The 13,546-nt window shown below is 52.3% G+C and overlaps 1 protein-coding gene across 7 annotated transcripts in view; it reads left to right on the forward strand.

Annotated features, from left to right (window-relative positions):
• Vav2 (vav guanine nucleotide exchange factor 2) overlaps positions 1-13,546 on the forward strand; it is a 167,686-nt gene that overhangs the window by 27,765 nt on the left and 126,375 nt on the right. For all 7 annotated transcript variants that reach the window (XM_037204643.1, XM_037204645.1, XM_037204644.1 and 4 more), the window contains exon 2: positions 10,011-10,127. In XM_037204643.1, the coding sequence (XP_037060538.1) occupies positions 10,011-10,127 (117 nt within the window). The remainder of the gene's footprint in view (positions 1-10,010; positions 10,128-13,546) is intronic.

A 13,546-nucleotide genomic window follows, 5' to 3' on the forward strand; every position in this document is an offset into this window, starting at 1 on the left:
ATACCAGACACAATTCAAGGGAGAAGGATTCATTTGCTCTCAAGGTTTTAGTCCATGATGGCAAGAAGAGCAGTTTGGTGTACCTCATGGCCAGCAGGAGGGAGAAGGAGAGGGGAGAGAAGTGGAGAGGGAGAGTGAATGCCCAGTGCCACCAGCTTCCTCCTTGACTCTTGTTCCGTCGGAACCCCAGCCTATGGGATAGTGCTCGCCACATTTGGGGGGAGGTCTTCTCCCTCAGTCCTCTCTGGAAGCACCTTCCAGACAAGCCCAGAAGTGTGCCTTGAAACTCTGCTGGGTACTTCTGAATCCAGGCAAGTTCCAGTAAGGCTCCTGTACCCCCGCAGTCTACTGAGCCCCCATCTCTGTCCTTGGCAAGGCTCTTCCTGTTTCAAAGCACCCTGTGGAGCGTGCTGAGCAAGCAGCCCCATGTACCCACACCTACCTATCTGGAAGCTGGAGGGCTGGAGGAGGGAGGGCCTGGTTCCCAAAGGGAGGTGGGGACAGAGGGCATGATATGAGTTCCAGAGGATGTCACTGCCTGCAACATCCGAGGCCTCTAGTAAGGCCTAATCTGACTCAAAGGGGAGAGGGTAAGGGAATGGGAAGCCCCTAAGGAAGCCTCAGGAGGGTGGTCAGGGCCCAGGTACTTTGGGGAAGGAGAACGGTGTCTTGACTTGGGTCTGGAAGCGCTTGTTGCACAGGTTTAGCGTGAAGGGCTCCCTTGTTTTGAACCCCGTTTTGGTTTGTTTTCTGGGTCATCTGGTGGATTATTACTTCTGAGGTGTGAGAGAGGCCCTGCAGGCTCAGCCTCTGTGGGGTGCACAGTCCTCCCGTGAGACACAGGAGTCTTCACCCCATCGTGTAGCCAGTGGCAGCTGGTGCTTTTCTGGCGGTAGAGCACACTCTGGCTTGGCCCATCCCCCACCCTGGGTAAGAGAGTTGATCCCTGAGTCATCTTTACATCATCAGGTCAAGGACACATTAGGAGGAAGGAACTTAACAGTGACATGATGGACTTGGCACAGTGCCTGGACCAGCCTGGTGATCATCTGGTGCTGTTTGTTGTTGGAGAAGGTAAAAATGCCACCTGGCATTTAAGTACTGATTGTGAATGACACTGCAGTGTGGGGACCTTGGGGAATGGTAAAGGAGGCACATGGTACCCTGGCCCGTTCTCCTGCCCTGTTGGAGAAGCCCAGCCATCTAGGTGTGCTGCTTGCTCCTGGCAGATGGATTCCCTCCATGGAGGGCATGCAGACCCTAATAAGGGTGGTAGGGGGCAAGGCCTATCCCTGGCAGACCTGGGGTACAAAGAAAATATCACCTCCCCAGTTCTTACTGGACTGGCCACTCAGCCTTGCAGCCCTGTATAGGAGAAACTTGGCCGGGCCCTGCCTGGAGACATAGGGCTCATCTGCGCTGTTGGCACCTCATCTGGATGATGTGTGTGCAGCCGAGGAAGCATACAGGAAGTATTCATGTTAAACCACTCAGACATAATCAAATCCCTATGCTCCTCAGATCAGCTCCTACCCGTCTTCTCTGCAGTCTGTTCCCTAACAGGAGCAGTGGATGGGCTGGCTGGAACTCTTCTCCGGGAGCCTGGCACCACATCATCTCAGCTGTCTCACCACCAGGGCCTTCTGGGGTCACCGTGGTCTTGGGGACAGCCTGGGAAGTCTCAAGGTTCTGTGGGTGACTGTAGGGTGGTGTTGGACAGTCTTGTTGCAGCCAGTCCCAGCCTGTGTGCCTCAATTTCTCTTCTGAGGTCAGCCAGCCAGTGCAGAGGTTGATTTGTGTGTGTGTGTGTGTGTGTGTGTGTGTGTGTGTGTGTGTGTGTGTGTGTGTTCACCTCTGATACTAGGGTAGCTAGAGTTCCCTCTGCTGGGAAGAGGCAAGGCTGTTGTGCCTGCAGCTGGAAAACATTGATAGGTGCTTTGTGGACATCCATTCATTTGTTTACAGCTCCTGAGCCCCTGCAATGTGCTGGCCATTATCCAGGGTATTTGGGCCCTAGAGGGAGCAAGTGGCCTCAGTATGTGCCCTGGGGACCGTCTGGCCAGCTTGTCACCCAGGATTACCTGTTTATCTACTTCAAGAGCCCCACATCCGATCCATTCCAGCAAACTAGACCTATTAAATAGTAATGATGCTGTTTTAAATGGTTTTGGAATGAGCATCGCATAAATAAAGCAAGACATTAATTCGTTTTCCCATTTTTTATTGATCAAAGTCATCCCCAGCTGCCAGTCAAAGCTCCGATCAGCAGGACCCAGGGCCCCGGGGAGGCGCAGTGTCACCTCAGCCAGAGCAGACACTGGAAGCAGAGCTGACTTCGCTCCACTTGTTGAAATATTCTGCAAAGACTGCCAGCAGCCACGGGTGTTCTCCCGGCCTTCCTGCAGAGCAGGGCAGTTGCATATGGTGGTCCCCACCTCTCAGAGGCCTTGAGGCTTTGAAAGAGTGCCATTCTGTGTGTGTGTGTTGGGGGTGGGCAGAACTGCTGTGCCACCCTTCCTGGGTGTGGCCTTCACATTCCTCCTGGGCCTGTGATGGGTGTGGCTGGTCTCTGGCAGACCATTGAGTGTACAAAAGAAACATGGGGACTTGGACTTGGGGAGACCAGTGAGCAGAGAACCTGAATCTGCCTCCAGGGTCTCTGAGTAACTGATGTCTCCCTCCACCCCCTGGGTGGCTACTCTTTGGAGTTAAGATTTGATTAGGATCTGGTAGAGGTGACAGTCTTAACTAGGGTAGATGGTGGGTGACAGGGAAGTTCCTGGCCCATGCCTGGTGTGGCCTAGTGTCAGCCTTAGGTACACCTCTTAAGGCCCCGATAAGGTTGTGGGCCTTGTCCATTCCAATCTTCTTCTTTTTAAAATTTATTTAATTTTATTTTATGTGCATTGCCATGGATGTCAGGTTCCCTGGAACTGGAGTTACAGACAGTTGTGAGCTGCCATGTGGGTGCTGGGAATCGAACCTGGGTCCTCTGGGAGAGCAGCCAGTGCTCTTAATGATTGAGCCATCTCTCCAGCGCTTCCCCTCCTCCCCAGTCTTCTTTCTGGGCCCTTCTGGGCCTGCTCAGAAGATAGCCTATGTCAGTTGTTGCTTATCCTGAACAGAATGGTTTAGTACTGTGGAGGGGGCAGAATTTGTGCTCGTTTTACAGATTGGAAAGCTGAGGCATGAAGAGGACAAGTGGCCGTCAAGTGGGAGTAAGCTTTTGACACGCTCTCCCAGTTAGGCCAGGCTATCACCATCAGGCATGCCTGTTAGGGGTCTGTGGCAGAATGTGGCTGAATCCTGGGGGTTGGGAAACGTGGGACAAGGAGGCAAAGGGAGTGTTGAGAGCTCTGTGTGTTGGTGATGATTCCCGGGGGTGTGGGGGTGTGGGGGTGTGGGGGTGGGGTGGTAGTGAGGAGAAGTGGAGAAGGTGTGGAGGAGTGATGAGGAAAGCCCAAGGCTTGCCCCATGGAGTCCCCTGTTGTGTCCCCGTACCCCCCCCCCCCCATTGCCATTTCTGGAGCTTAGCTGGCCAGGGAGCACCAGGCAGGGACAGACCTGGGTCCAGTCTCAAGTCCTGTCTCCCTTCTCACGTCTTAAGTTTCTGCATCTGAAATGGGGTTGAAAATAAAAGCCCCTTGTCAGGATGGATTACAAGCGTATGAAGGCCCCACGCCTCAGACTGCGAATAGCATACACCTGCTGGTTAGTTACCATATGCAAATGGTTTAGATAATCTCACTGGCCAGTACTGGGTCTGTGTCAATGTAAGGGTTCAGGGGAATGGCTGGGCTCTACTCTTAGTAACTCCGTGGTACCTGCTATAGACGAAATTTTCCTGAAAGGATTGGTCTCTTCTTTAAAGAACAAAATCTCACGTTATCCTTCTGCCCTGAATCCTGCACGGGATATCTTACAGTAACAACAATCTGTTGGGAGATCAAAATGTCTGAGATCTGCCGCCAGCTGTGTGGAATCCTGGCTAGTGAGCTTGGACAGGCCAGGAGGGGACTTGGAACCTAGGCTTCCTTATCGCTGTGGTGAGTTGGGGCTGCTTTGAGCAGCTCAGTGGGGCACTGATCCAGCGCCTGGAGATCTGGAAAACCCTGTACAGTGGGGCTTTTGTGGCTGTCCTGAGTCAGCCATGGAGACTCCCAGAGGTCAGAGATGGAAGAGCCTGGTGCTCTGGGCTGAACCCTTGGTGTGGAGATGTGTGGCTCAAGAGCCGGGAGCCAGGTCTGTGTTAGAGAAAGGGCAGTCCCAGATGCTGTGCTATCCTTTCATGGCTGCCCGGGGCAGGTGGGCTGACTGGCAGAGATATCATAGAGAGCCACCCTCCTGGGAAGCACAGAGCCCGTCCTTGGTGAGGCAGGACTGTGCTGCTGCTGGAGCTGCACGCCCTTGCCCTGGGCTGCCCATGACCAGATGCTGAAGCCGCTTGGTCTGTGAGCTAGAGGCATGGTCTGTGCACCAGGTCCGGATCTTATAGGCGCGTGATGGCATCCCATCAGGAGGTTAAGTGCAGAAACCTGAGATGTGGCCCTTCATCCCCGGTGATCAGTGCCCAGGCCACCTGTGTTCAAACTGCACACTGCAGGCTTAGGGCCAGTGTTCTAATTCAGTCCCTTGTCACTGTGATGGAATACCTCAACAAGAGCAGTTTAGGGAGAAAGTTTCTCTGACGCCCAGTTTCCACTGTCGGGAAGTCAAGGCAGCAGGAACTTGAAGTAGCTGCTTCCATCCCATTCGCAGTCAGGAGCAGAGGGAAATGGATGCTTGTATTATTTCCTAGCATGCTTTCTCCGTTCTTAGCGTCCAAGACCCCTGACCAGTGAGTGGTGGCACCCACAGTGGGTTGGGTCTTCCTATCTCAACTAACTTAGTCAAGAAGACACTTTTTTACAGACATGTCCGCAGGGTAACTTGATCTAGCCCAGTCGTTCTCAGCCTTTCTAATGCAGCCACCCTTTAATGCAGATCCTCGTGCTGTGGTGACCCCCAACCATAGAATTATTTTCATTGCTACTTTATAACTGTAGTTTAGTTACTGTTACAAATTATAATGTAAATATCTGTGTTTTTTGTTGGTCTTAGGTGACCCCTGTGAAAAGGTCTTTTGACTCCCCCAGGGGGTTGTGACTCACAGGTTGAGAACTGCTGATCTAGACAATCCCTTTGAGATGGAGACTCCCTTCCCAGGTGATTTTGACAATTGAAACTGAACATGACTTTAGCTAGCTGTGTGGCCTCAGGCAGATGAACACCCCCCACCCCAGTTCTTTTTTTTAATGTCCACATGTTGGTGCTGAGTATGGAGCATCCATGTAGAATGTGCTCTGCAGGGCAGGCCTGTCCTTCTCATTCTGGCAGCATGCCATGGGCCCTGCAGAGGTGGTAGGGTCTCCACAGCCTTTACGTTGCCTCTCCTGACGGGTCTCTTCTTCAGGCTGGAGAGGGCTGTTTTATCGTGGTCAGCTGGTTTCAGAGCCCCACGGAGAGGTGGCTATGGTGGAACCACTTGGGCTGCGCCTGAAAACCCCCCTCCGTGAGGTTAGGCTTCCTGGTGGCTCACATGTGCAAACCCCCCCCCCCCAATCCTTGTCATAGCTGAATGACAGATGACAGTGAGCAGCTACTCAGGCTTCCTGTCCGGCTGAGCCTGGGGAGGTGTATGGGTTGGAGTCTGTGTCCTGGTGCTAATGTGATTTCAGCCTGATTAGATCTGCCCGGCGCTGGGGAGCAGCGAGAAGAGCGGCTGATGTTTCCAGCACAATCTACTCTGGGTCCCCCACCACCAAGGTCCCACTAAGTGGTGTTGTTTGGCCAAGAGGTGGAGCCCAGGGAGGGTCAAGGACAACAGGAGGTGCTGGCCTGTGCCCTCTCTGAACGTTTTAAACCAACACAGTGGCCTGCTGCTTGCCACCCTTAGAGAGCCCTGTTATTCACAAGAGCACTCACCAGACTTCCCCTGAGCTTGAGTGTTGCTTCGGGACACTGTGAGGCCCCTGACTTCCCTGTGAAGGCCCCGAAGGCCATGCCAGGTCAACGAGAAAATGCTGTGTACCCTTGATGCACCCTTGGGTGGCCATCCTTGTTGTGTGGCTGCAGGTGACAGCCCCATCGGCTTGGCCAGGAACGGGGAAGGTCTGCCTCCATGCTGTCATGTGCCCGGGCCTCATTCGTCTCTATCCACTCAGGCCGTGTCCTCTGTGCTGAGACAGGCTGCAGAAGCCTCAGCCCTCTCTCTCGCTCCAGCCTTCGGGACTGTCTAGAATCTAAGCCTGTCCCCGCAGGGTGGGAGTGAGTGCCTCCAACTGGTGGATCTTAGCCTCATGGCCTCCTGGTACTCGGGCACTGGGGGAAGAAGGTATCTGAGCTGCACAGACAGCTGCCTGCTGCCCTGCCTCCATGGGAAGGGAAAGAAATGGACAGCCAGCACAGTCCTGTCCTTCCCAGCCAGGACCCTGTCAACCTGGGCCTCAGTTTCCCTAATTGTATAGTAAGAGAGAGAGAGAGAGAGGGAGAGGGATTTAAGGGTGGTGTTGGTAGGCAGGGACCAGCAGGTGACCCTGTGCCCTGCAGAACCCTTTCATCTCAAGTGCCCTCCACTCTGAAGCAAATAATGGACTTGTTCATGGCCTTTGATGCTGTCTGCTTGTGTGCCAAAGTCCTTAGCTTACTGCCTCAGTTTTCTTTTGTGTTAGATAACATGGCTCGTAGCACAACGGTAGTGATTAAGGACATAAGTGAGAAGGTCGCAGGAAGCTCTGGGAGGCAAGGTGGTGTGCATGCTGCTTCATGGTAGAGCCTCATGTTACCGTCCAAGACCTTTGTCCTTGTCCGTGAAGACAGCCCTGCCTGTGTGGCTCTTTTCCAGGGGTGGTGCTCTTGGAGGCTAGGTTGCTTAAGTGGCCACTGGTGGGGGTGGTGGTAGGGTGGGTCTAGGCTGAGACTGGGCTGCTGGACAAGGGATCCTGGCCTGTGCTGAGCCCTGAAGAGAAGCCTGGCTTGGCTGACCATGATTATGGTTGGGACCTGTGTAATTAACTCCAAAATGGGAGGCCGGGGAGGAATTAAAATAAACGCTTAGTGGAAATTAGAGAGGAGCTGTGGGCAAAAAATAGTTGAGCCAGGCTGGAAGCTCAGTGCTCCATAGGGCAGGAGGTGGCGCCGGGGACTCTAGGGTGTAATGCCTCCCCTCGTCCCAGTTTCCAGGCTGGGCTCTGTGTGTGTGTGTGTGTGTGTGTGTGTGTGTGTGTGTGTGTGTATGTGTGTGTGTGTCCCCATCCACCACCAGGATGGCTCTTTCCCAGATTGTCACCACTCACACAAATCTTCCTCCCATAAATGCTTTCTGTCTCTGAATCTAGACTCTAGGAGCTTCATGGGAATAGTCTCCTCTAGGGTTGGCTGCTCTTCATCACCATCGGGTTACAGAAGACAGACGTGGAACACTTCATACCCAGAGGTCCTCAGACATGCATGGCCTTTAAATTTAACTGAATTAAAATAAAATTAAATGGGAAATTCAGCTATTCATTTGAACATTTGAAGTACTTGTTGCATACATGTGTCTAGTGGCCTAGCCTGCATGGGACAGAATATATAAAGGACATTGTTATAAAGGATATTGCCATTCTAGAATGTTCTGTTGTAGAATTCAGTTCTAGGATAATGGACATTAACCTAGAAAGAGATGTGACAGCAATATCCCATGTGGTCCTGGTTGGACTCTCTGCCATATTTCTCCTCTCCCTTCCCCTCCCCTCTTTCCTTACATCCTTTCCTTTTTATTCTGTCTCTCTGTCTGTCTCTGTCTGTCTCTGTCTGTCTGTCTGTCTGTCTCTCTCTCTCTCTCTCTTTTGAGACAGGGTTTCTCTGTGTAGCTTTGGAGCCTATCCTAGAACTCATTCTGTAGAGCAGGCTGGCTTCGAACTCACAGAGATCCTCCTGCCTCTGCCTCCTGAGTGTTGGGATTAAAAGCGTGCGCCACCACTGCCTGGTTCCTTTTTGTTTTCTATAAAGGCCCGTTCTGGTTGTCCTTTATGTAATATAATGTGCAGATTGGGTGGCATCCGTGATAATTTCTTGACTGTGCTGTGAACATGTAGGATGATGTCATTGTTTTGGGGAATGCATGCTCAGGTGTTTAGGGATAAAGCATACAGTGTGCACAATTCATCCCAAATGTTGTTTGGAAGAAATTACTTAGAGTGAGATGGAGACAGCCAGACAGCCAGACAGTTTTTGGAAGAAATTACTTAGAGTGAGATGGAGACAGACAGACAGACAGACACGCACGCACGCACGCACGCACGCACGCACGCACACGCGTGCACACACAGAGTTGTGTGACACAGGAACCAGGCCAGTATCTTCTGTAAATGATGACATCTCAGCCAGGGGTGGCACAGGACGAGGGACTCTGTACGCTCTCAGGAGAGGTGGTGGTACAGGACAGGGGCTCTCATCACAGCTTGGCTTCTGTCCCCCTGAACTTAGCAGAGGCTTATGCTGTTTGTGATTCTGGCCTGTTATATCAGAATCCATTCAATTGTCCAAACTGCTGCTGAGCCAGGACAGGTTTCCTGAAGTTCACTTGAGATTAGCAGTTGGCCCCAGAGCGGTGGGTATTGATCGGCCTAAAGTCCTAGGTTGTATTGGGCTGTGGGTGCTGGGTCCTTGCTGCTTGAATGCTATGTTCAGCTGAGCTGGGTACTGAATGTCTTCTACATACTGTTTGTTTCCTGCCTGCTATCAGAGGATAGTCTCTGCCTAGCAAATACTTCAGGAGCACGGGCCACTGTTTGTCATCACTCAGACAAGGTTCAAACCAGGAACCCCGGTGTTCTAAAGTCTGTGCTGGGGCCTCCTCCCCTTTGCCTTTCAGTTTCTTTAAATTTTAAAAATTACCCCCCCCCCCTTTTTTTTTGTGAGACAGGGTGCTTATGTATAACAGTCCTGGCTGTTCTGGGTCTTGCTTTGTAGATCAGCCTGGCCTCGAACTCATAGAAATCTGCCTGCCTCTGCCTCCCGAGTGCTAGGATTAGAGGTGTGCACCACCACTGCCTGGCTCGTTCCTAATTTTAAAGTGTAACTAATTAATGTGTATATTTGTGTGCCTGTTTATATGTGCACCGTGTGCATGCAGTTCCCACAAAGGCCAGAAGAGGAAGTTGAATCTCCCTGAAACTAGAGTTAGAGGCTGCGTGAACTTGATCTGGGTGCTGGGAACTGAGCCCTGGTCCTCTTCAAGAGCAGCACATGCTCCTAACTGCTGAGCCATCTCTCCTGACCGTTTCTTTACAAGGACTAGAAGTTGACTGTCTTGTCACCCCTCCCGTTCAAGTCAGGGTCAGAGCTGGCCTGGAGCTTGGTGGTGGAGGTGGTACCAAAGAGGAGGGACCCTGACGTTGGTGTGGGAGCTACAGCCTTTTGTTCCTGCAGTCTCCTGCTGTGTCCAGCACAGCTCCTTTCCAAGGGCTTGGCTGTCAGTGGCACAGTTCCGTTACTGGCCTTGGCTCCTGTGAAGTAATAGGTGTGTGCTGCAAGGAGTTGTGGGTACGCATACACATGAGCATGATGTGCACATGTGTGAGGTGCTCTGTCGTGCATGTTGGCTCGAGGCCAGCATGTTTCTTTGCTGCTGTGATCATCAGCATCGGATGCACAGGATTATACCAGGGCAGGGTGTGGGTTAGCCGGCTGTGATTTGGTGTCATCTGTCACGTGCAAACCAACATGAATGGAAGATAGCTGCCTCAGCCTGGGGGTACTGAGGCTGCTGCCTCAGCCTGGGGGTACTGAGGCTGCTGCCTCAGCCTGGGGGTACTGAGGCTGCGGTGGTTCTGAGCTGCAGCACACCTCCCCAGCCTGGAACAGGGATTTCTCCCACTGCCAAGCTGCCTCTGTCTGCATGGGCACGAAAGGCAGGACCTTGTGGCTGCTGTGACTGGTGTTTTCTGAGATACTGTCCCCTTACTGATGCCTCTTTCTCTCTCTAGTTCCTGTGTTTGAAGAATATTCGCACCTTCCTCAAAGTCTGCCACGACAAATTTGGACTAAGGAACAGTGAATTGTTTGACCCCTTTGACCTCTTCGATGTCCGAGACTTCGGGAAGGTGAGTGGGTTCCTTGACACACGCCTGCACTGGACCATGCGGCAGCACAGGCTGGCTGCCTGCCAACTCGGTCTGTTGCACTGTGTCACGGATGGGAAGGCGCTGAAACCAGGTTTGTGTGACAGGGTGGAGCTGGAGGGTAGATCTTCCCTCTCTCAGTCAGGGGAACCACCTGTGTCTAAATCTGGGGGATGTCCTGAAAGCCGAGTGTGCTGGACCTCCCCTGGTGAGGGAGAGGAACCTGAGGCCAGGCAGATGCAAAGTCCATGGAGGCTGTGACTCATTGGTGGCTTCCTGATGTGCATGGGTATGGAGTGACAGTGTTAGGTGCCACCAAAATATTGGTAACTCATTTTTTGTTTGTTGTTGTTGTTGTTTCTGAGACAGGGTTTCTCTGTGCAACAGCTCAGGCTGGCCTCAATCTCACAGAGATCTGCCTGCCTCTGCCTCCCATAAGACAAAGTCTAATGTAGCTCAGATTAGCCTTGAACTCCGTGTGTAGCTGAAGATGACCTTGAATTTCTGATCTTCCTACTTCTACTTCCTGGGTTCTGTGGTTACAGGTGTTCATTACCATTGGTTTATGCAGTGGTGGGGATCGAACTCAGGGCTTCATACATGTTAGCTAAGTGCCGTAATGACTGAGTCATGCCTCCAGCCCTCTGTCACTTTTTTTAGGTCGGATCATGACTGTAATGTCTTTCGGATGGGGGACTGAGAGTTGAAGTGCAGGTCTCCTCAAGCCTCCATACTGCCCGCCCTTCCCCCCACAGCTGGCTTGGCCTCTGAGCCTGCTGCTTCTGCCTGCTGATGGAAGAGGCAGAGGCAGGCATGGCCTGACTGCCCTGAGGATCATCCTTAGGAACTGGGTGTTTGAGGAAAAGGCCCATGAGTCCAGGATGTGAATGGGAGAGCAAAGTGCGGTTGAAAATGTTGAGAGATTTATTCCTCAAGGGGCTTCTCTGTGACTTGGTGTTCAGAGCCAGTTTAGTGCTCAGGACTAGGCTTCTGGGAGCCACTGGCCCCAGCAGGTCTCCTCTGTCCTGGGAGTCTCCTTTTGAGAGTCTGTTTCTATGAGCATCCAGTTTTTAGAGGTTTCTTTTGGCTATAAAAGCATATAGAGGTCACTGCAGCTCTAACTCAAGGAGGACAGACCAGGTCTCTAGCGAGCCCCAGATCTTGGCACCATGGGTGTGGTTTGTCAAGTATGCAAGGTGCAAGAATGAAGGAGTTATGGAGGCTTGCACCAAGGTTCCAGAAAGCTGTCAAGGCTAGGTAGTGTGTAGTAAGGTCTCTATGTGATGCATGGAGGTCTTGGCTGCAGGGCAGGTGCAGAGAGTTTGATGCAATATCATGCACAGACAGAATTGTGCTTCCTTCTGCAGGGGTGTCTGGATGGTGCCTTGCTGGTGTCCGGTCCTATGAGTAGTGGCTTCTCAGTCTGATAGGTCTATTTGGGACTCTCTCTTGGTCTTGTCCCTGCAAATGGTTGAGATGAATTTTCCATAGCACTCTGGGTAGGAGGAGCTGATGGCCTAGACACACACACACACACACACACACACACACACACACACACGCCCCAGACATTGAATAACCATATAGAGAAAAAGATGGGAAAATCTAACCAAACCCATGTTTGGTTCAACAGCACAGTCCTGGCATGTTCCGTGTATAATTTCATGTAATTTCATTGTGATTCTAATTTGCTATGGCGGAATGCATGATGTAAGACACATAAATCTGGATTAAGCTCTCATCATCCGATCGGCCAACTGTGTGGTCAAGCTGTTTATGAAGAAGGGTTGCCCTTGCCAGTGTCAGCAGTTTTGACAAGGCAGCTCTGACCCTGCCGTGAGTGCGCCGTGCTGCTGCATGTGGGTGTGGAGGGGCTTCACCAGGGGCTTTTCCCCTTGGCCTCTAGCCTCCTCTGCCTGGCATCGCCCCAGCATGTGCTTATGGGAAATGGGAGCGGATTGTGGGCTTGGACCTTGAGTCATAGGGTGGGGTGCTGGGGCTGGAGGTGACCCTGCAGTGCAGACCTCGTAGCCAAGCTGAGGGGTGGGGTCCAGCCTCATGCTCTGCCCTACAGGAGCTCATATGACCAGCAGCCCACCTCTGTCTGTTGCTGCTTCAGACCCTGTCCAGTCCTAAGGGTGGGCTGGGTGGGTCAGGCTCCTCTGCTCCACTGCTGGGTAAAGGATCCCTAACCCGGTGCCTCCAGACCAGCGATTCTCAACCTTCCTAATGCTGCATGCAGCCCTTTAATACACTTCATCTTGTGGTGATCCTCCAACCCTAAAATTATTTTTGTTGTTACTTCTTAACTGTAATTTTGCTACTGTTATGAATCGTAATGTAAAAATCTGTATTTTCCGATGGTCTTAGGTGACCCCTGTGAAAAGGTCTTTTTATCCCAAAGGGGTGTAGACCCACAGGTTGAGAACCACTGCTCTAGACCCTTGCTATGTGAGACTGTGAGAGGTGGAGAGAGAGAGAATGGATTGGGAGTAGGAAGTGCCCAGCCGGGCTGGCCATTGTAGCGTCCCCTCAGATAGAAACTGATGCTTCTATCATTGTCGGACCACCAGTACTAGTAGGGACCAACCCAGACTGTCACAGGGAGGTGTCAGCCTCTCCCTTTGCATCTTCCAATTATTTTGTTTGTAAAAGATACAGCGTTTGCACCTTTGGAGGCGAGAGCCTGGTAGCTAAGCTCTGGAACTCTGGAACCCATCAGTGTGGGTGTCTCTCTGCTCTGTCTTCACCGGGGTGCAACCTTGCGGATTCTCCAAGCCCCATTTGTAGCTAGCAGGGGGCACTGCTTTGAAGGTCTGTCCGGAAGAGTATGAATCTTGGTACCTGCTCTGCTCTGCAGCCATCTTTGGTCCCTCCAGCCCCCTGGTTAGCACATCTCCACAGGGCTAGACCAAGTTTAGATGCTAGGGTCATGTATCTGATGTGGGAACAAGTCTGTTACAGAGCAGTTAGATGCCCAAGCAGGCTGTCAGAGGTGGGGCTGGCCTGGTTGGGTTTTCTAGATCTTGAGGGTCCTTGTCCTGGGCACGCTGGCTCTGCCCTGTGCCTTGGCCTTTGCTCTTCCACTGGGGCTGAGCTCGGTGGGAGGCCCACCACCTCCTGGTTTAGAGTGTGTGTGGGGAGGGAGATGCTCGGAGACTCAAGGGATGAGGGAACCTTGACCCGTGAAGCCTGCCTGATGTCTCCCGCCTTTGCCTTCCCTCTCCTGCTGTTCTGTTGAAGTTGGGCTGGCTGGGGTGAGGGAGCGCAGGGCTCTGTCAGTTCATCCGGGTGAGACCTGACTCTTGCACAGTCTTGGTCTCTTGAACCTTTGGGAAGATCGTGCCTGGCTCTTGAAGCATCGCTGGAAGGATTCGGCAAGGAAATGAATCCTTAGGATC

This window comes from Peromyscus leucopus, chromosome 4, assembly GCF_004664715.2.
Source record: "Peromyscus leucopus breed LL Stock chromosome 4, UCI_PerLeu_2.1, whole genome shotgun sequence".
Taxonomy (NCBI): Eukaryota; Metazoa; Chordata; class Mammalia; order Rodentia; family Cricetidae; genus Peromyscus; species Peromyscus leucopus.